This window comes from Oncorhynchus tshawytscha, linkage group LG20 (genome assembly GCF_018296145.1).
Source record: "Oncorhynchus tshawytscha isolate Ot180627B linkage group LG20, Otsh_v2.0, whole genome shotgun sequence".
In the NCBI taxonomy this organism is placed as follows: Eukaryota; Metazoa; Chordata; class Actinopteri; order Salmoniformes; family Salmonidae; genus Oncorhynchus; species Oncorhynchus tshawytscha.
Window position 1 is genome coordinate 28,506,442 of NC_056448.1, and position 22,325 is coordinate 28,528,766.

The window sequence follows — 22,325 nt, forward strand, 5'->3', positions numbered from 1 at the left end:
GGTCTAACTGCTATGTTTGTTTGTTTTTGCAGAGTACTCTATTCAGGTCAATAGTTTAAGTCATTTCGTCAAAACAACATGATATGATGGATGCCTACAGTCATTTGATGTGCTGCTGTGATGTCCTGAGTGGCATAGTGGTCTAAGGGACTGCATCTCAGTGAAAGAGGAGTCACTACAGTCCCTGGTTCGATTCCAGGCTGAATCACATCTGGCCATGATTGCGCACAATTGGCCCAGCGTCGTCCGGGGTAGGCCGTCATTGTAAATAGGAATTTGTTCTTAACTGACTTGCCTAGTTAAATAAAATAAAGGTTAAATAAAAATGTTAAGCCTGACTATTTTATCATTACATAAGGCAGTATTGCGCACTTTCATCTATACAAGGAACAAAGAAAATAGGCCACAATTACAAGACCAAATTTCCGAACTGAATTTGGTCAAAGGGCTTTTATGTACTCTGCGCCAACGGCTTGGAACGCCTTACTAAATACTTTTAAACTGGAAGAACTTGTCCCGATTGGTGTTTTTAAATCAATGATGCAGGATTTTGAGGCTGATTCCCTGACCAGTCAATATTTTTAATTAGCTGTTTTACGATTTTGTTATACTCTTGTGAATTCTATGTTTTTTGACTAGATTACTTGTAGTTTTTCATGTTGTCTGTCTGTAATTGTGTAATGACTTGGTGCTACCTATCTTGGCCAGGACGCTCTTGAAAAAGAGATTTCAAATCTCAATGAGCCCTTCCTGGTTAAATAAAGGTTAAATAGAAAAGTAATGCAGAGATTGATCATATCATCTAAGAACTCTATCATAATGTTAGCCTATGGATTATAGTAACTGTCACCACAACACATGTAGGCTGCTTGTATGCTGTAATCGCTTATGTTAACTAATGTTAGACTTAGAACTGTAAGTGGATTTGCTTATTAGCTTACCTTCCACAAAATTGAGGCTGCATGACTTTCCAAGGACAGCGATGCAATCGCATCCAGCCATCTCTACGGATCCGTTGTTGGATGCAAGTACACAAGCAGGTCAAAGCTAGTAAACTGAGCTGCTTGATTGGCTGGGCTGAACATCGGCCTTCAAAAATACCAATCCTTTTCCCTCCTCCTGTTGAAGCCGTTTGTGTGTGTTCCCAAATGTGAGCCATGTTTTGTTTCCTGAGTAGAATGGAACCCCCTTTTACTGAGACACAATGTAAAGGGAATTGTGTACAATGGTGTAGTATGTCCAATATGAAACCGCACTGAACATTGTGCAATACCAACAATGGGCTAATTGGGGATTTAAAAGTGTTTTCTAAAGTTGATTATTATAATTATAATATTATTATTACTATTGTTATTATTAGTATTAATAGTAGCATTATAACAAATGTTTTTTATTTGTATTACTGTTACAGTGATAACTATCTGGTAATCATTACTTTTAATGATGTTAACATTGTCAATGCTATAATGTTATTTGTGCTATAAAGGCGATTCACTTTATTCCCTTTTTTATATTGTTAAACAACATTATACGTCTGCTAACATTTCCTCATAAAATGTTAAAGATTTTCGACCATTTGTATTATTTTTCACAATCTTCATTGTGGAACTTTTATTTTGAAGGACAATCGCCGAGGTCACGGCCTTATTCTGGCTAGGTCTTGCTTATTCTTGCTTGTGGAACGGAGGTCAAAGCAATCCGCGACAAGACTAGCTGCAGCCGTTGTTTTGAAGTACAGCTGTTTATTTTTTACTACCACTTCGGATTTTAATCATTGAAAACATCATCGAAGTACGATGTCAGATTTCGACCACAACCCGTTCGCGGACCCTGAATTCAATAATCCTTTTCAGGTAGGTGTAATACTCACCGGTCTGTCATTTGGCAATGCTAACTGGTTAGTCTGATTATTATAACTAGCAAACTATGTCATCTCTGTTGAGTGCATGTTAGCTTACTAAGCTAATGTTAGCTAGTTTTCTAACGGTAGCAGTGTCAGCTCGTTTCTCCTGGCATGACTGACAACATAGCAGCAGTAACGTCAGCTAGCTAGCTTGCAATACTTTCTAGGAAACGTTTAACATTAGCCTAGGTCGAAAATATATTGTCATCTTCAACCTAGACGTTAACAGTACAGTAACTCGCAATTCGTTATTTGGAACACATATAAAGTTGTACTATATCAGGCAATTATTTATAAACGATATTAGCTAGTAGAGTAAACTAGCTAGCTAGATGATTTAGCGTATTCTTGTCATGTGTGATGTTATCAGTGTCAGTATGCTTGCTGCTACATCTAGCTAGCTAACGTTAACTTGCTTATGATTTGCCACTCATCTATTGTGGTGCGTCTTAACCTGAACTGTTTATCTCTGCTAGACCGGCAGCGTATATGGTCTAACACACACACACACACACTTATGTGGCCTCATCTCATGTTGATTCATTAAGCACTTGTGAGTTATTCATTTAGGACAACTCATTGAAATTGATGTTGGTAGGCAGTTAGTGCTTGGCGTTACACATGACAGCAGTGTTACAGACATGGTGGACATGACAGCAGTGTTACAGACATGGTGGACATGACAGCAGTGTTACAGACATGGTGGACATGACAGCAGTGTTACAGACATGGTGGACATGACAGCAGTGTTACAGACATGGTGGACATGACAGCAGTGTTACAGACATGGTGGACATGACAGCAGTGTTACAGACATGGTGGACATGACAGCAGTGTTGCAAACTTCATCGGGCAGAAGTGTTGCTTGTATTGGACTGTGTAGCATTGACCATTTTTTAATGTTATGGGAAACAACATACCTTTATGTCCAAAACACGCCCTTTCACAACTGACACAATGCAGGTTAATCTTCAATGGCCACATGCTGATGCTTACTAATGTAAAGTCTGCAGAGTAGAAGTCTGAGTACAACCCACATGCTATGACAATGTGTGTCTGTGATGAATTAGGAATAAATAATCCAGGGGATTTGAAGAGGGGGTGAATGGGAGCACTGTTGGGGCACCTTTTGTTGTCAGTGATTCTGGGAATGATAATCCCAGTCTTTGAGGGTGTCCATCGGCTCAGATCGCTTTGGACACAACATAGGTAGTTTGGTCATCGTTCTGTGGTTTGGTGAAGGAAAATAACAATACCACAATATAACTCAAAAAAAAGGTTTCCTGACAACAAAAGCATATGTATAATTTCTAGGAACTGTATTTACCAGACATAAACATCAAATAAACATCTGAATCCAACTTTGTCCAAACTGCACCATATTCCTGCTGTGTAAACAGTGGTAGATTTTGTGGTAGGAAGTCTCGCATGAGGGGTGTGGTCTAATGGTAGCCCGACGTCTCAATGGTTGTCTAGGAATTCAATCACCACATTGTGATTGACAGGTAGAATACTCTATTCAAGCCAATAATTTAAGTTGTTTCATCAAAACAACATGATGGATGCCTACAGTCATTTGATGTGCTGCTGTGATGTCCTGAGGGGCGCAGCAGTCTAAGGCACTACAGTCCCTGGTTCAAATCCAGGCTGAATCGGGAGTCCCATTTGGCGGCGCACATCTGGCCCTGCGCTGTCCGGGTTTGGCTGGGGTAGGCCATCATTGTAAATAAGAATTTGTTCTTAACTGAGTTGTCTAGGAACATTTTAAAAGTAAAAAAATACAATTCTGTGACCCCACATTTGCTTTCCAGGAATTCTGCATTGATACCTGCTACTGTGGTGGTTGTAAGATGAGATGTTGCATTGCTTTCATTATGATAATTGTAGCCTATTTGTTACGTACGCCTCTAGGAAGAGCGAACGCAACACCCTGCTACAACTCAACTCCCCATGGAGTGAAAGGGATATGGGATTGTAGGTGCGAGTAAGGATGACAAAGGCACAGAATGGTACCGTTTACATGGAATTTATTCCATCACACAGTCATTTTGGGGAAAAGGGGCTGGACGGAACCAAAGAAAGTAAATGTCAAAGCCCCCTCTCCTACCTTACCTGCCTACCCACTACTTACCTAACTTAGCACCACCTGGTGCACTAACCAAAATACAGAGGGTGGTCCGCCCAGGTCTTACCTAGTGTGTGTATAGACAGTAAATACTGCGGGTTATGTATGCCCACAGGTCTCTTGCCTAAGCACTCCCTAGGTGTCCCCCCTGGGAACAAATTAAACAGAAAAGTACAAACAAGTTCAATAATCAAAACAGTCCTTTGGAAATAAACATACCTCCGCAGGACCGTTACAAAATACTTAACAAAAACCAACAGGACATACTAATCAAATCTCTCCTAACAACAACCAACACAGGATATCTCCCTTCTGAGCAACAGAACACTGGCTTATATAGCTGGAGAAGGAGTTGGTAATTGAAGACAGCTGTTTCTGACGAGAGGGTGGGGTCAGCTCCAATCATCAATGGGGCAGACCAATCAGCTGCTTAGAGGAATCTGGGAAGCCATCCTGAAACACACATACATACAAACAAAACCACAACACAGAAACGTAACGCTATTACTTAGATCTGTAGACTGTCAATGTAGAAGTGTCTCACCAGGGAGAAACTGTGTATTTGATCCTCACAGCACATTTTACCCTGTTTGCTTGGTGAACAGGTCCTGCTTTGTATTGTTTGCCTAGGCTGCTTCCTAGCTAAGTAAAACTCAACTCGATGATGTAGCCAACTTCATATCAACAGAGTTGAGCGGCAACTAGTTTGGGCGGACTGGAGCTCGCAACATCACATGGACATTTACCCGTGTAATTGCGGGCTATTTGGTTGCTGAAATCTGTAGTTTTGATAACTTAATTTTATGTGATGTCGCGACCTGCAGTCCGCCCACACTAGGCGCCGCTCAACTCCGTTGATGAGAAATAGGCCTGCATCGCAGAGTTCAGTTTTTACTTTGTTAGGTTACTTCCCAGGCTAGTTGTTCCTTGTTTTAGACACAAACCTCTTTCTTGCTTTCTCTCTCGCCTTTTCTCTCTCTGTTCCAATTAAATTATAGTTTAATCACTGCCACGGTTGCTTGCTAGCTCTCAACTCTGAGACACACACACACTCTTGTTCTTTAATCATTGCTTTGTCAATCCTGGGAGCAGCAGAGTTACCCTCATTAAATTCTGTCCCCTCCTTGCTCTTTGAATAATGTGGCTTGGCCTGTAGGTTGATGCTTAGGCCTATGTGTAAGGATGATTGATAATTGATTGTAAGCATGGTTTTATTGTTAGAGAAGGTGTGAATGGTGTACTTCCCACAGCTAACTGTGCTGTATATAAATGTGTGTAACTCAACACGAGTTGTGGTGTGCTAACCACAGTGCCACAAACAGTAATTTATTTATTGGGCTATACATGATTAGTCCCTCTTTGCATTTCTCTGCTCTCACGTATTGCTGCAGATTGTGGACCCCAGGAAGAGTAAATCAAATCAAATCAAATGTATTTATATAGCCCTTTGTACATCAGCTGATATCTCAAAGTGCTGTACAGAAACCCAGCCTAAAACCCCAAACAATGCAGGTGTAGAAGCACGGTGGCTAGGAAAAACTCCCTAGAAAGGCCAAAACCTAGGAAGAAACCTAGAGAGGAACCAGGCTATGTGGGGTGGCCAGTCCTCTTCTGGCTGTGCCGGGTGGAGATTATAACAGAACATGACCAAGATGTTCAAATGTTCATAAATGACCAGCATGGTCGTATAATAATAAGGCAGAACAGTTGAAACTGGAGCAGCAGCACGGTCAGGTGGACTGGGGACAGCAAGGAGTCATCATGTCAGGTAGTCCTGGGGCATGGTCCTAGGGCTCAGGTCCTCCGAGAGAGAGAGAGAAAGAAAGAGAGAATTAGAGAGAGCATATGTGGGGTGGCCAGTCCTCTTCTGGCTTTGCCGGGTGGAGATTATAACAGAGCATGGCCAAGATGTTCAAATGTTCATAAATGACCAGCATGGTCAAATAATAATATGGCAGAACAGTTGAAACTGGAGCAGCAGCACGACCAGGTGGACTGGGGACAGCAAGGAGTCATCATGTCAGGTAGTCCTGGGGCATGGTCCTAGGGCTCAGGTCCTCCGAGAGAGAGAGAGAGAGAGAGAGAAAGAGAGAATTAGAGAACGCACACTTAGATTCACACAGGACACCGAATAGGACAGGAGAGGTACTCCAGATATAACAAACTGACCCTAGCCCCCCAACACATAAACTACTGCAGCATAAATACTGGAGGCTGAGACAGGAGGGGTCAGGAGACACTGTGGCCCCATCCGAGGACATCCCTGGACAGGGCCAAACAGGAAGGATATAACCCCACCCACTCTGCCAAAGCACAGTCCCCACACCACTAGAGGGATATCTTCAACCACCAACTTACCATCCTGAGACAAGGCCGAGTATAGCCCACAAAGATCTCCGCCATGGCACAACCCAAGGGGGGGCGCCAACCCAGACAGGATGACCACAACAGTGAATCAACCCACTCAGGTGACGCACCCCCTCCAGGGACGGCATGAGAGAGCCCCAGTAAGCCAGTGACTCAGCCCCTGTAATAGGGTTAGAGGCAGAGAATTCCAGTGGAAAGAGGGGAACCGGCCAGGCAGAGACAGCAAGGGTGGTTTGTTGCTCCAGAGCCTTTCCGTTCACCTTCCCACTCCTGGCCAGACTACACTCAATCATATGACCCACTGAAGAGATGAGTCTTCAGTAAAGACTTAAAGGTTGAGACCGAGTTTGCGTCTCTGACATGGGTAAGCAGACCATTCCATAAAAATGGAGCTCTATAGGAGAAAGCCCTGCCTCCAGCTGTTTGCTTAGAAATTCTAGGGACAATTAGGAGGCCTGCGTCTTGTGACCGTAGCGTACGTGTAGGTATGTACGGCAGGACCAAATCAGAGAGATAGGTAGGAGCAAGCCCATGTAATGCTTTGTAGGTTAGCAGTAAAACCTTGAAATCAGCCCTTGCTTTGACAGGAAGCCAAGAGTAGCTGCTGCTATTGCAACAGCTAATGGCAACCTAAGAAATATATATATATATATATATAGTACCAGTCCAGTTTGGACACACCTACTCATTCCAGGGTTTTTCTTTATTTTTTAACTACATTGTAGATTAATAGTGAAGATATCAACTATGAAATTACACATGGAATCATGTAGTAACCAAAAAAGTTTTAAACAAATCCAAATATTTGAGCTTCTTCAAAGTAGCCACCCTTTGCCTTGATGACAGCTTTGCACATTCTTGGCATTGTCTCAACCAGCTTCATGAGGTAGTCACCTGGAATGCATTACAACTAACAGGTGTCCCTTGTTAATTTGTGGAATTTATTTCCTTAATGCGTTTGAGCCAATCAGTTGTGTTGTAACAAGGTAAAGGTGGAATACAGAAGACAGCCCTATTTGGTAAAAGACCAAGTCCATATTATGACAAGAACAGCTCAAATAAGCAAAGAGAAACAACAGTCCATTACTTTAAGACAGGAAGGTCTGACAATCTGGAAAATGTCAAGAACTTTGAAAGTTTCTTCAAGTGCAGTTGTAAAAACCAAGTGCTATGATAAAACTGGCTCTCATGAGGCCTGCCACAGGAAAGGAAGACCCACAGTTACCTCTGCTACAGAGAATAAGTTCATTAGAATTACCAGCCTCAGAAATTGCATCCCAAATAAATGTTTCAGAATTCAAGTAACAGACACATCTCAACATCAACTGTTCAGAGGAGACTGTGTGAATCAGTCCTCCATGGTCGAATTGCTGCAAAGAAACCACTAAAGGGCCCCCATTAAGAATAATAAAATATTTGCTTGGGCCAAGAAATACGAGCAATGAACATTAGATCGGTGGAAATCTGTCCTTTGGTCAAATTTGAGATTTTTGCTGCATTCTGCAGCGATACGCCAGCCTATCTGTTTTGCGCTTAGTGGGACTATCATTTGTTTTTCAACAGGACAATGACTTATAACACACCTCCAGGCAGTGTAAGGGCTCATTGACCAAGAAGGAGTGTGGAGTGCTGCATCAGATGACATGGCCTCCACAATTAAACAACCTAAACCCAATTGAGATGGTTTGGGATGACTTGGACCGCAGAGTGAAGGAAAACAGCCAACAAGTTCTCAGCATATGTGGGAACTCCTTCAAGACTGTTGGAAAAGCATTCCTCATGAAGCTGTTTGAAAGAATGCCAAAAGTGTGCAAAGCTGTCATCACGGCGAAGGGTGGCTACTTTGAAGAATCTTTAATATATTTTGATTTGTTTAACACTTTTTTGGGGTTACTACATGATTCCATATGTGTTATTTCAGTTTTCTATTTGTATAGTTTTCTTCACTATTATTCTACAATGTAGAAATTTGTACAAAATAAAGAGAAACCCTTGAATGAGTAGGTGTGTCAACTTTTGACTGGTACTGTGTGTGGACATCCAGGATTGGTCAGATTTCAGAGCTGGAAGGCTGTCGTGATTCCATCTGAAGTGCTCACATTTGTCACTCAGTCACTTGAATTGGGACATGAGTGCCTGCCTTACCCCAGTCCTAGTGGGCTGCTGTCCTGTTGTTTGGCTCCTCCCTGTCATGGATCAATAAATCACATATTGCACAGAGTGCACAGCACACACATCGTTTCTCAGTGATTTAAAAGGCATGGATGTGAAGCAGCAGGGACTGCTGTCCTCAATGACCAAATCTGGGCACCCCAGAATTAGGCCTAGGCTAACCTAACAGAACACAGGATTTCTAAGACCACTGTCGGTAATGGCATTGTTAGTTCAATCAATCAAATGTATTTATAAAGCCCTTTTTACATCAGCAGATGTCACAAAGTGCTATACAGAAACTCAGCCTAAAACCCCAAACAGGAAGCAATGCAGATGTAGAAGCACGGTGGCTCGGAAAAAACTCCCTAGAAAGGCAGGACCCTAGGAAGAAACCTAGAGAGGAACCAGGTTCTGGGTGGTAGTTAGTCCTCTTTATTTTTCTTGAACCTTTTATTTAACTAGGAAAGTCAGTTAAGAACAAATTCTTATTTTCAATGACAACCTAGTCGACGCTGGGCCAATTTTGTGCTGTCCTATAGGACTCTCAATCCCGGCCAGTTGTGATACAGCCTGGAATCGAACCGGGGTCGGTAGGGATGCCTCTAGCCCTGAGATGCTGTGCCTTAGACAGCTGCGCCACCCGGGAACCCTGGCTGTGACAGGTGGAGATTATAAGAGTATATGAGCATTTACGGCCAGATTGTTCTTCAAGATGTTCATAGATGACCAGCAGGGTCAAATAATAATCCGTGGTTGTAGAGGGTGCAACAGGTCAGTACCTCAGGAGGAAATGTCAGTTTACTTTCATAGCCGCTTTTCATTGACTCCCCATTTCAGCCTGTTTAAGCCTTGAAGCCAGTAGCCTTGTGATTAAATCCCTGCAACTCCGGGCTCTCTTCAATAGTTCATGAAATCATATGGTGCTGTCATGGTGACAGCTGGTGCTTCGGGTATTTTTGGCTGCTTTCCCCTGACTTGCTTCCTGCTCTTTCATGGTAGTTTCTCTTATCAAATAATTTGCCTTCCTAAAACCCATCTACCAAAGAGCTGATGAAGAAGTCGTTGTTGCAATGTCTCCATGAGATTGATGTAGAAAGGCTACAAGTTATCCCTATCTAACACACACACACACACACACGTGTTTGTGTGTTTACATTGTGCGTGTCAGCGTCATTGTTGCTGTGGCAGTAGTGACTGCCTGTACGGCTGCTTTCTGTCTGTGAGATGCTCTCAGAAGGAGAGGAATACTTCACCTTCTCGTGGAGCTATGTTAACGGCCCCTCATTTCTAATGTTAACTGAGATGTTTTTTGTGTTTCACAACCTAGATCGGTCCAACCTGTTGAATATGTTGTACTGTAGGCTAACAAAAGCAGTAGCTTGTCTTGTAGTTTTGAAGTTCCATGTGCTGTGCTTGTACTTAAGCGCTGTGTGTTTGTGGCTGTGTGTCAGGACCGTATTACAGATTCATCACTATATACCCTGAAATATTGATGACTGACCTGTCCTCGGGACAAGGAGCAGCCTGCTTCTGTTAAACACAGACATGAGACTCAGTCAGAACAGAGGAGGGTTGGACTGGGACAGACTGACTGATACTGGACTGTACCGGCTGTAACTGGCTATACTCCACTGCACTAGTCTGTAGCCAATAAATCCAGTATAAACTGCTATCTTGGACTGCACTGAACCTGAGTCTCATCTGAATTTATGCTGTATGAGTGAAACTTCTTGTCATTGTGAGCTGGCTACCTGAAATGCACCCTACACCATGCACACACACACACACACACAGTGATGATATAGACTACACCGCAGCACACCTTATTCTCTGTTTCAGAGCTGACACCTGTAGACACAGCGGACACACAGTAGTTAAACAATGCATCAGTCCTGGGAGGTGCACCTATAGGCCTACTTTTATCACTTGGCAAATAGCCTAGCTGTTGCCTGCTGGATTTACAAGGAGACTGGAGAACAAAGTAGGCCAATGAAACTGATATTTTAACTGACTGATACCAACATTGAATCTGCATAGCCTAAAATAAAGGTTGATGAAATATAATGATTAGCCTAGACTGTATCTGTCTACACTGCACAGCATGCCAGCAGCAGTACCCAGTCTTTTTTTCTTAGCAGAGGAAGGCGTTCTCTTCTCTAACTAGTGGGCTCTGCCATATTTATAGCTGTCTGTGGTGGGGAAAATGATTGGAATCATCCTGTCTTTGCCAGTTTTGGATTATAGCCCTGGGTTGACAGTGAAGGGTAGCCTGCTGTTGGGGTCGGTCTGTCTGCAGCCTTGTAATTGTGGAGGAATTCTCTTCTTCAGATGAAAAGTACGTTCTTTTTGTTCTTTTGAAAACCTGAGGCCAGGTTAGGTAGATGAGGCTGGTGGTGCTCTTGATTTGTAAGCAGACATCATAGATTGGGTTGAAGTAAGCTTAGGCTAGGCTAGCATCCACTACAGATGATCCGTTCACGTCACACGAGTGGCTTTAGCGTTCATTCATCACACCATGGTAATGCAGCAGATATAGGCTAGGCAATTTGAGAGCCTGTTATTAAGGCCTGATTTACTACATGGGAGTGCAGTCTATTGACTGCCTCACTGCTTCTGGTGATATACTGTATGAACACTGACTTTGTTCTCTCTTTTCCTTTCCTCTCAGGATCCGTCAGTGACACAAGTAACACAAAATGCTCCTCCAGGGTTGGAAGAGTACAACCCCTTCACAGATGCCAAGCCGGTGAGAACTGCACAGTACACTGCACACTTAGACGTGTTGAGGAGAGGTGGGCTGTTGGATGTGTGAGAGCGACACCATTGATGAGATAAATAGAAGAGCTGATATGGTACTGATGGTGACTACAGATGATTAGTGTTCGTTATGGTATTATATTCAGTGTTAACTTCCAGGAGGAGTGGTTGAAGATTCTGATTCCTGAATGTCTGCTTCTCAGCTAACACCCTATTCCCTCGTTAGTGATATATGACATTTAGCAGACATTTAGCAGTCATATGTGCATACATTTTAAGTTGTCCCGGGAATTGACCTCACTATCCTGGGGTTGCAAGCACCATGTTCTACCAATAGAGGACCACTAGTACACTACCTTGTTTTGAGCTGAGCTACATGGGGTTCTTGTCAGAAGTAGTGTACTACATGGAGGATAGGGTGTGGGTTGACACTAAACCAGTGTGTGATGATTCTATTTTCTCCCAGGTCCCTCCTGGTACTGCACCTAAAGTACCTGCCCCCACCACCAACACACAGCCAGCCATCATGAAGCCTACGGAAGAACCGCCTGCATACTCGCAGCCTCAACAGACACAGGTACCCCCCCCCGCTCCCACACACACACCTCACAACCTCTTCTGCCCTTTTACACCAAGCAATTCCACCCCTCTGAAGAAAAGAGAGGAGAGCTCTACAGCTGCACCTTTTCGCGATGGAATGTATTTCCATATAAACACCATGCATGCCCCCCCCTGGGGTCTGTGTGACAGCTCCTGGCTAGGAGGCAGCAGGCTCTCCCTCAGCATGTGGAGTGTTCTAATAAAAGCTGTTTGTGACAGTGTGGAGATAGCCTAGCTCTACACCTTGCCTCCTGAGGGAAAAGTCTAACTTAGTGTTTGCAAAAAGAGAGTGTGATAGAGACACAAGCAGAGAGAACACAGGAAAAAGAAAACGCCTTAATCTATAGTTTTAGGAACGTTTTATACCTCTACTGACAGTTTTGTCCTTGGTCATACACACAGAGAGAGTTTCAGAATGCTGTACCAGGAAGTTGGCAATAAGGCATGTGACTAGTATCCTTTCTCTTCACTGTTTAAATACAAATCCTTTGTACTTTAAAGATGCATTGTTCTGCATTCTTTTTCAGTAGATGACTAGCGATGGCTAATGATGTCAAATGCAGATATTGCTTCACCTGCAGTTGTAGCATGCTACAGATGAGGCACACACGTTAGCGAGGCAATTAGCATTTTGTAAAGTAAGAAGCAGAGCGTTAATTATTCTGACTTGCATGGAGAGAGAGCTGTTGGAGATGACGACTGGGACTGTGCTGTCATCTGTGCTGACACTGTAGTCTCTGCCAAACACACACACAGATACAGTTGAAGTCGGAAGTTTCCATACATCTTAGCCAAATACATTTAAACTCAGTTTTTCACAATTCCTGACATTTAATCCTAGTAAAGATTCCCTGTTTTAGGTCAGTTAGGATCAGCACTTTATTTTAAGAATGTGAAATGTCAGAATAATAGTAGAGAGAATCATTTATTTCAGCTTTTATTTCTTTCATCACATTCCCAGTGGGTCAGAAGTTTACATACACTCAATTTAGTAGCATTGCCTTTTAAATTGTTTAACTTGGGTCAAACGTTTCAGGTAGCCTTCCACAAGCTTCCCACAATGAGTTGGGTGAATTTTGGCCCATTACTCCTGACAGAGCTGGTGTAACTGAGTCAGGTTTGTAGGCCTCCTTGCTCGCACACACCTTTTCAGTTCTACCCACAAATGTTCTATAGGATTGAGGTCAGGGCTTTTTGATGGCCACTCTAATACCTTGACTTTGTTGTCCTTAAGCCATTTTGCCACAACTTTGGAAGTATGCTTGGGGTCATTGTCCGTTTGGAAGACCCATTTGCAACCAAGCTTTAACTTCCTGATGTCTTGAGATGTTGCTTCAATATATCCACATAATTTCCCCCCATGATGCCATCTATTTTTTTGAAGTGCAACACTCTCCTGCAGCAAAGCACCCCCACAACATGATGCTGCCACCACCATCCCAACCGTGAAGCACGGGTTTCTTCAGCTTGCAAGCCGCCCCCTTTTTCTTCCAAGAATAACGATGGTCATTATGGCCAAACAGTTCTATTTTTGTTTCCTCAGACCAGAGGACATTTCTCCAAAAAGTACAATCTTTGTCCCCATGTGCAGTTGCAAACCGTAGTCTGGCTTTTTTTATGGCGGTTTTGGAGCAGTGGCTTCTTCCTTGCTGAGCGGCCTTTCAGGTTATGTCGATATAGGACTCGTTTTGCTGTGGATATAGATACTTTTGTACCTGTTTCATCCAGCATCTTCACAAGGTCCTTTGCTGCTGTTCTGGGTTTGATTTGCACTTTTCGCACCAAAGCACGTTCGTCTCTAGGAGACAGAACGCGTCTCCTTCCTGAGCGGTATGATGGCTGCGTGGTCCCATGGTGTTTATACTTGCATACTATTGTTTATACAGATGAATGTGGTACTTTCAGGCGTTTGGAAATTGCTCCCAAGGATGATCCAGACTTGTGGAGGTCTACAATCTTTTTTTGGGCTGATTTCTTTTGATTTTCCCATGATGTCAATTAAAGGGGCACTGAGCTTGAAGGTTGGCCTTGAAATACATCCACAGGTACACCTTCAATTGACTCAAGTGATGTCAATTAGCATATTAGAAGCTTCTAAAGCCATCACATTATTTTCTGGAATTTTCCAAGCTGTTTAAAGTCACAGTCAACTTAGTGTATGTAAACTTCTGACCCGCTGGAATTGTGATACAGTGAATTATAAGTGAAATAATCTGTTAACAATTGTTTTAAAAATGACTTGTCATGCACAAAGTAGATGTCCTAACCGACTTGCCAGAACTATAGTTCGTTAACAAGAAATGTGTGGAGTGGTTGAAAAATGGGTTTTAATGACTCCAACATAAGTGTATGTAAACTTCCGACTTCAACTGTACATTACAAAACAAGGTCAGCTGCCTCAATTTCAAGTTAACTGTCATAGAGATCAACTCAGACTTGTCAGCAATATGGAGCCTCAGTCTACATAACGTCCGCAACATCTCTGTGTACTGTAGTGTCAGTGCCCCCTGTTTTGACTGTGTGTGTAGGAGCAAGTGCGGGCTTCAGCAGAGCTGCTGAGGAGACAGGAGGAGCTGGAGAGGAAGGCAGCAGAGCTAGACCGCCGGGAGAGAGAGATGCAGTCCCTCAACGCATCAGGAGGTTGGCACCAACCTTCATACAACATTCAATGTTTCCACATTAAAACATTAAGCTTTGTCAGACCCAAAAGTTCAAACAAGATCTTAGCAACATCATTCAAGCATGTTTCTCCTCTCTCCTGGTTCAGGTAGGAAAAACAACTGGCCTCCTCTCCCAGAGAAGTTCCCTGTGGGTCCCTGTTTCTACCATGACATCACAGTGGACATCCCTGTAGATTTCCAGAAGACTGTCAAGATCATGTACTACATCTGGATGTGTGAGTGACTGTATCTATGTTCCCTAAACCTCATAACCACATAAACCTAGCTCCAGTCTCTACCCAAGATCATGTACTACATCTGGATAAGTGTGAGTGACTGTATCTATGTTCCCTAAACCTCATAACCACATAAACCTAGCTCCAGTCTCTACCCAAGATCATGTACTACATCTGGATAAGTGTGACCTCATATGTTAACTGCTCTGCTCCCTTGTCAATTCAGACTCTACTATGGCAAATGTACACTTTTTAGAATTGTACTTTCAATATGCCTGAACTTTTGCCTGAGTTTTGTTGCAAGCTTAAAAAAAATACTATTCTCCAAATCTCCCAGCTGTCTTGTCTGACAGCATATCTTAGAGCTGAAAAGGCCATTGAGAAGTGGTACAAAGGAACACGTAAATGCAGCATGTATTCAATATGAGCCAATAGTACAGGGTGGAATTCCACTACCACATGATGCAGCTAGTCATGTGACTGGGGGAGGCTTTGGGAGTTCCAACCTATCTTGGGCACTCCTCCTACCTCTCTCCTACAGTATCTCCCTTTCTGCATCTCTCTCTCACCTTCTCCTCTCTTTCCCCACACCTTATGTGTTTTTCCCCGTCTCACCAGAGAGCATTATAGAAGTGTTAGATTCCTCAGTATGGTTCAGAATCCTGCCGCTATAGTTGACTGTCCATGCCAATGTGACTGTAGACTACAACACACCAGACTCTATACAATGCCCAGAGTCATGCCATTATTATAGCCCCGAGGTAGAGTTCTGCTCATTGTGAATTATTTAATTGACTGTGTGTGTGTGTGAACACTGTTTAGTTTATTAAGATCCCCATTAGCTCCTGCACATGCAGCAGCTACTCTTCCTGGGGTCCACATAAAACATACAAATACATGACAAAGTACAGATCAGTAATAGACAAGAACAACATAAGATATTACATTGTGTATATAGGAAAGACAACAAAAATATTCTTATTTTTTAATATATTTTTTTACCTTTATTTAACTAGGCAAGTCAGTTAAGAACAAATTCTTATTTTCAATGGCTGCCTAGGAACAGTGGGTTAACTGCCTGTTCAGGGGCAGAACGACAGATTTGTACCTTGTCAGCTCGGGGGTTTGAACTTGCAACCTTTTGGTTACTAGTCCACCGCTCTAACCAATAGTCTACCCTGCCGCCCCATGGTAGCCTAGTGGTATTCTTATATACACTACAGTTAAATGAGAGCTTTACAAAGAGGCGCTGTGATAAAATGTGTTTTTAAAGCTAACTTGCTTGTTTTTTATAAATAAAAAGCAAGTTTAGCTTTAAAACATTGTATCACAGTGTCTTTATTCACCTTTATTTTACCAGGTAGGCCAGTTGAGAACAAGTTTTCATTTGCAACTGTGACCTGGTCAAGATAAAGCAAAGCAGTTCGACACTTACAACACAGAGTTACACATGGAATAAACAAACGTACAATCAATAATACAGTAGGAAAATCTATATACAGCCTGTGCAAATGAGGTAGGATAAGGGAGGTAAGGCAATAAATAGGCCATGGTGGAAAAGTAATTACAATATAGGAATGGTAGGATGTGCAAAAGATGAATGTGCAAGTTGAGATACTGGGGTGCAAAGGAGCAAGATAAATAAATAAATACAGTATGGGGATGAGGTAGATTGGATGGGATATTTACAGATGAGCTATGTACAGGTGCAGTGATCTGTGAGCTGCTCTGACAGCTGGTGCTTAAAGCTAGTGAGGGAGATATGAGTCTCCAGCTTCAGAGATTTTTGCAGTTAGTTTTGCCTGAGTAACATCTGGCTCTATACATAACTGAGCAGTGCATTGAATCTGTTTTGGGTTTGAGTACCATGAAGAAACCCATATTGGTGTGTCGGGTATGTACTGTGTATCTGTTTTGAAGTGTATACAAGTGGTTAGGCATTTTTAAACACAAATGTCTTAAGACTAGAAGATAAGTAATTTTGTCCTCAACCATGAGACTGTCATGCATGTTGTTGATGTTAGTTCTCTGTGCAGTTTTTTTTACTCATTAACAAAAAATGTCATATAAAATATATTTACCCCACCCAGTATTGTAATCAAAACTTACCAGAAAGCATGTCGTCCTTGGTTCAGACAGTGTAGTAGTGTGGGCTCCGTAGCATATCATTAGTGTGAAAGATCTTGAGCATCAGCTGTACATGTGATGGAAGAGTGCACTGTGCATGCAGAGGGTTGCAATTTCATTGATAGTTTAACCAAAATATGAGACCTAGAATTGCCTTGTCTATCCCATAGAAAATGTTCACTGTTATAAGCTAACTTTTTTTGATGAATGTAAGCAAAACTCCAGGGCTTAACTTCCCATGGAAAATTCCCAGAAATTTCCTGGAAAGTAGACCATTTGCAACCCTTTGTGTAAGTGGCATACTAATTATATACATACTATGACCAATAAGCTCACTATATACTCAATTCACGTCACAAATGGTACGGTTAGTGTGGGTAGTATGAGTATTCAAACAGGGTTAGTCCTTTTTGCTTCTTGTAAGACAAGTGTAAAAATAGTAGAAGAGTAACGGCCCAAGGAAACTGCCCAAAGGAATACCGCACTGTACATACAGTGGGGCAAAAAAGTATTTAGTCAGCCACCAATTGTGCAAGTTCCCTCACTTAAAAAAGGTGAGAGAGGCCTGTAATTTTCATCATAGGTACATAGGTGATCTTGGCCATAGTGGAGTTTGGAGCGTGGCTGTTTGAGGTTGTGGACAGGTGTCTTTTATACTGATAACAAGTTCAAACAGGTGCCATTAATACAGGTAACGAGTGGAGGACAGAGGAGCCTCTTAAAGAAGAAGTTACAGGTCTGTGAGAGCCAGAAATCTTGCTTGTAGGTGACCAAATACTTATTTTCCACCGTAATTTGCAAATAAATTCATTAAAAATCCTACAATGTGATTTTCTGGATTTTTTCCCCCCTCATTTTGTCTGTCATAGTTGAAGTGTACCTATGATGAAAATTACAGGCCTCATCTTTTTAAGTGGGAGAACTTGCACAAATGGTGGCTGACTAAATACTTTTTTGCCCCACTGTATCTGATGTTAGAGAAGCTTCCATTGAAGAATACTCTGAGTTCTATTGTATAAGTAACTCTCCATCCATGTGGTGGCAGGTGATGTAAAGCCATAACAAGTGAGGTTTTTCAATAACAAATTATGATCAATAACATTGAAGGCTGCTCTGAAATCCAACAAAACAGCTCCAACTATCATCTTATTATCCATTTCTTGTGTGTGTGTGTACACTGTGTGTGCTGGTTCACGCTCCACTTGGCACGGCACCACCAGGCTCCTCAAGTGTGTTAAATTATTTAGTAGCCATCTTTCCTAATCCTCCTCCTGTTCCTCATATCCTGTTCTTCATTAGCATGACTTGGCAGGACAGTGAGGTAGCTTGAGGTCCTCTATCAAAGTCTTTCAGATAGAAATGTAATGTTTTAGTTGATTTCTACACCTTTATTCTGCACATCAAAGATTTATATCAGCTCTATACTTTAAATACCCTGCAGATAGAAATGTAATGTTAACTAACCAATGATATTGTGTGTTTGGTTCTGCTCCAGTCCACACGGGGACACTGTTTGCCAACATGTTTGGCTGTTTGGCCTGGTTCTGTGTGGATGCGTCCAGAGGAGTGGACTTCGGCCTGTCCATGCTCTGGTTCATGATCTTCACTCCCTGCTCCTTCGTCTGCTGGTATAGACCCCTCTACGGAGCCTTCAGGTCACTACATACACAATTACACACACACACGCACACACAGACGTCTTTGTCAACATTAAAACAGGAAACTTTCTCCACCTCTCTCTCCAGGAGTGACAGCTCTTTCCGTTTCTTCGTCTTCTTTTTCGTCTACATCTGTCAGTTTGGTGTTCATGTGATGCAGTCCATCGGCATCTCCGGCTGGGGTGCCAGGTAAGGACAGGAAGCGATCACAGATATTGACAGAAAGTGACACGGTCACAATGTTCTCTGAGAATAGAGGGTGCAACATAATGAACTTTGATTGCACGTAGAAATACAAGTAATAAAGGTTACATGTTACTCACCCTTTAATCTTGTCTATGGTTGTCCTTTTTTCCTTCAGTGGGTGGATCTCAGCTCTGACTGGTCTGAATAAGAGCATCCCTGTTGGCATCATCATGATACTCATCGCTGCTCTATTCACTGCCCTTGCTACCATGTCCCTCATCATGTTCAAAAAGGTACCACACACACAATTCTTCATCATATTCATAAAGATATTAATGAGACTCAGCCTTTCACTGTGTTAGAGACGATGAGACTTAATGGAACCAGAACACCCACACGGTCTCTGAGATGATGAACATGGGGTATTTATAGATGTGCTCAAGTAGATAATTACCTCTTCTCACTGCTCTCTGTCTCCTTTCTCCCTCCCTTCCTCTTATCTTCCTTCCCTCTCATCTCTCTACCCCCCCTAATTTCTTCAGGTACATGGTATGTATCGCACCACAGGGGCCAGCTTTGAGAAGGCCCAGGCAGAGTTCGCCACGGGCGTCATGGCCAACAAGACGGTCCAGACAGCCGCCGCTACTGCAGCCTCCAACGCTGCCAGCGGAGCATTCAAGCAACAGATCTGATTGGTCCACAGACACCCCTAGAGCTCGCCCTCTTTCTTCTATCTGTCCAATCCAAGCTCCAGAGCGAGCTGGAGTTTCCCTGCCCTCCTAACCTAGCTCTACTGACATGACTAGCATGACACCTAGAAGGATGAGACCTATGATGTCATAGTAGATGAAAGCAGGAAGTAGAAATGAGAGGCTCGTTTGAATCGTTTCATTCAGTTCAATTTGTCTCCCAGTGCAGATGTACTTCCTATAGAGTCTTTGAGCTTTATGACATCCCCGTCTGATCCCTCTCCTTCTCATTCTGCTCACATGGCGACACCCAGCTTCCACCAAGCCCCGCCTCTCACATGCCCTGAGGGCTGTAACTCCGCCCACCCCAGTGACTTTATTAATGCACTCCTGTCCTGTGTCTGTCTTACCCCATACCCTTTAGTCATGTCACTAAGTGTTTGCAAACTTTCCTGTATATGATTGTGCAGCTGTGTGTATGTATGGGTGTACAGCTGTCTGTATGCGTGTGTATATGAATATTAGTGTCTCTCCATATGTTGATGCTGAGGCCTATATACTATATTTCTCTCATTCTCTAAAGCATTGTACCAAGTCAATTCACTGCACCAAGACTCTCTTAGCTGTAGCTATCCATTCACTTCCATGACTGTTTTATTAACTGGATTTAGCCAAGTACTGTTCAAATGTAACACTTAATAAAATCAACACTTGTTTACTTCTTTTGAACCCTGAGCTGGTCAGGCTGAGATGGTCACTAGTCAGTGAGGTGTGTCCTCTGGTGGTGATACTGGCTAGTGTTGATGATGAATGCTGTGCATTCCACAACATTGTTTAATACCTCGGAATGATCACATCTAAATGGTTTAATCTCAAGAAGCGAGTGTAAACTGATCAGAACTCTAAATCAGGAAGGAAGGGTACTATTATGTCTGTACAGTTCATACACTACGGCAGTCACGCGACATGTTATTGTTCAGTTGGCGTTATGGTTAAAAGAGAGCAGTTAGCTCTGACACCTGTGGTTGCATCTGTCCAACTTAACAGGTACGAGTCTCAGAAATCAGGATTCTGTCTTCTACTGTCTTATCCTTTTCAGAACCGTGCTTTTCTCACAGCCTTGTAGTCTTGCCTTTGATAACGTTTGATCAAAATACCTTATAAACAAAGAACCAGATGACATGAACCTAAATGTCATAGCCTCTATCCTCTAGCCTTGTCCCTTGCTTTAGTGGTAAAGTTGCACTTCATGTAGACACTCCTTCAGACACATCCCCACAACAGCTGGATTCTAGGCCTTGAGACCTGCAGAGACACGTGTATGCTAGCTAAACTATATGCTAACAAATGACTTGTGTGTGTGTGAGAGAGCTAGCTCGTCTCCAGCCTTGGTTTTCTGGTGGAGACATACCTCAGTTGCAGTTGGTACTATTCAGGATTATATCAAGATGTACTCTACGTGCATGACAAAGCTTGCAGATCAGCTGGACACTACTCTGGTCTAGGCATCTGTGTGTATAGACGTCCATGGTTACACTCCAGTGAGTGGGTGAACTGATGAAAAGGAGGATTCTGTCTGTTTGAAGTTGATGCTGTGCATTAAAGTGAATCACTCCAGTAGTCCCTCTTTCTCCAAACACCCCTTCAGAACAGGAGATATCATTGTTTATATCCCAGTTATATCATTGGTCTGTGCTGTGTAGATGCTGATCGCCTGAGTATTCATTATTGTATCTTCATGGTTGAGTGAAAGGAGAGATTCTTCTATTCCCAGAGGCTTGTTTATTGGTTTGTCTGTTCTGTATCTACCCCTCAGTTCGATTGTATTCATGTTAGATAGAAAGTACTGAATAAGTTCTGATTCCATTCAATTTATTAACTTGTCTTGTTTTGAGTGTTTATAACTGAACCTACCTGTGACTTTCAGCCTTTGAATGTGACATGAAGAGAGGTTGGGGATGTTTGAGGGGCGTGTCCATGTGTGCTGTAATATCATTGACATGTGGGGTGTCAGTCAAGTGAAGTCTTAACAAGGATAACTGGTTGTTCAATTGAACACTAATGTGGGCAGAGACAGGCTGGCATCCTCATGAGTTTCCTCCTTTTTATACTTTCCTTAATAGTCTAATAGTCATTCATCTCTCTGTGGTCTTGAGTATGAGTGAATGTGTGTGTGCTGAGCTACTAAGTTATTCTACATCTTTTGAAAATCTGGACGAATGGCACCTGAATGTTCCTGTTAAATATGTGTTGGCTTGAAAACAATAAAAAAAAAATGCATCAACTGGGAAATGTGAGAAAGTCAGTAGGTGAAACTAAGCGATGTTTGTGTTTTGAGATGGACTGTGGCTTTAACTTGTGCTTTTTAATCAATGTATCAAGTATATAGTAAAGTACTGAGAATGAATATGAAATTTGTCTTGCTCAACTCTGACAATGAAATAAATTGAAGTTATTTAAAAAATTAAGCAAACTTTAAGGGATGTTTGTAGATTTTGTAAAGTTTGACAACTTGTCGGCTGGTATCCTGAATTTCATTGTACTGTACAGAAACTCTCCTCTCCTTTTTAGTCGCATGTTGAGTAGTTTAAGTTTTGTATATTTATTGTATTAACACAAAATAAAATTCAGAAGTCAACTCTACCTCCTTTTTTCGCGTTGGTACTTTCTGATATTGTGTTAAAAGCTGCACTACTAGTTGATGCCAAGCAGAGGTCAGTAGAAACTAAAGGATCTGGAGTACTGAAAAGTGGTTGATCAGCTTGTCATGGATTGTGACACTACATTGATCCTTCAACTAAAATTCTAGACGTCCTTGTGATTGACTCATGGTTGGTAATCTTTAATAAACGGATACCGGGGA

General features: G+C 42.4%; 1 protein-coding gene across 1 annotated transcript; it reads left to right on the forward strand.

Moving 5' to 3' along the window:
- The first annotated feature begins 1,661 nt into the window (after positions 1 to 1,661).
- On the forward strand, positions 1,662 to 22,105 carry scamp1 (secretory carrier membrane protein 1). The gene is made up of 9 exons (XM_024382031.2): positions 1,662 to 1,853; positions 11,218 to 11,295; positions 11,773 to 11,883; positions 14,435 to 14,546; positions 14,674 to 14,802; positions 18,425 to 18,584; positions 18,675 to 18,776; positions 18,949 to 19,066; positions 19,316 to 22,105. The coding sequence occupies exons 1-9, from the start codon at positions 1,797 to 1,799 to the stop codon at positions 19,463 to 19,465; spliced, it is 1,017 nt and encodes a 338-aa protein (XP_024237799.1). The 5' UTR covers positions 1,662 to 1,796; the 3' UTR covers positions 19,466 to 22,105.
- The last annotated feature ends 220 nt before the right edge of the window (positions 22,106 to 22,325 follow it).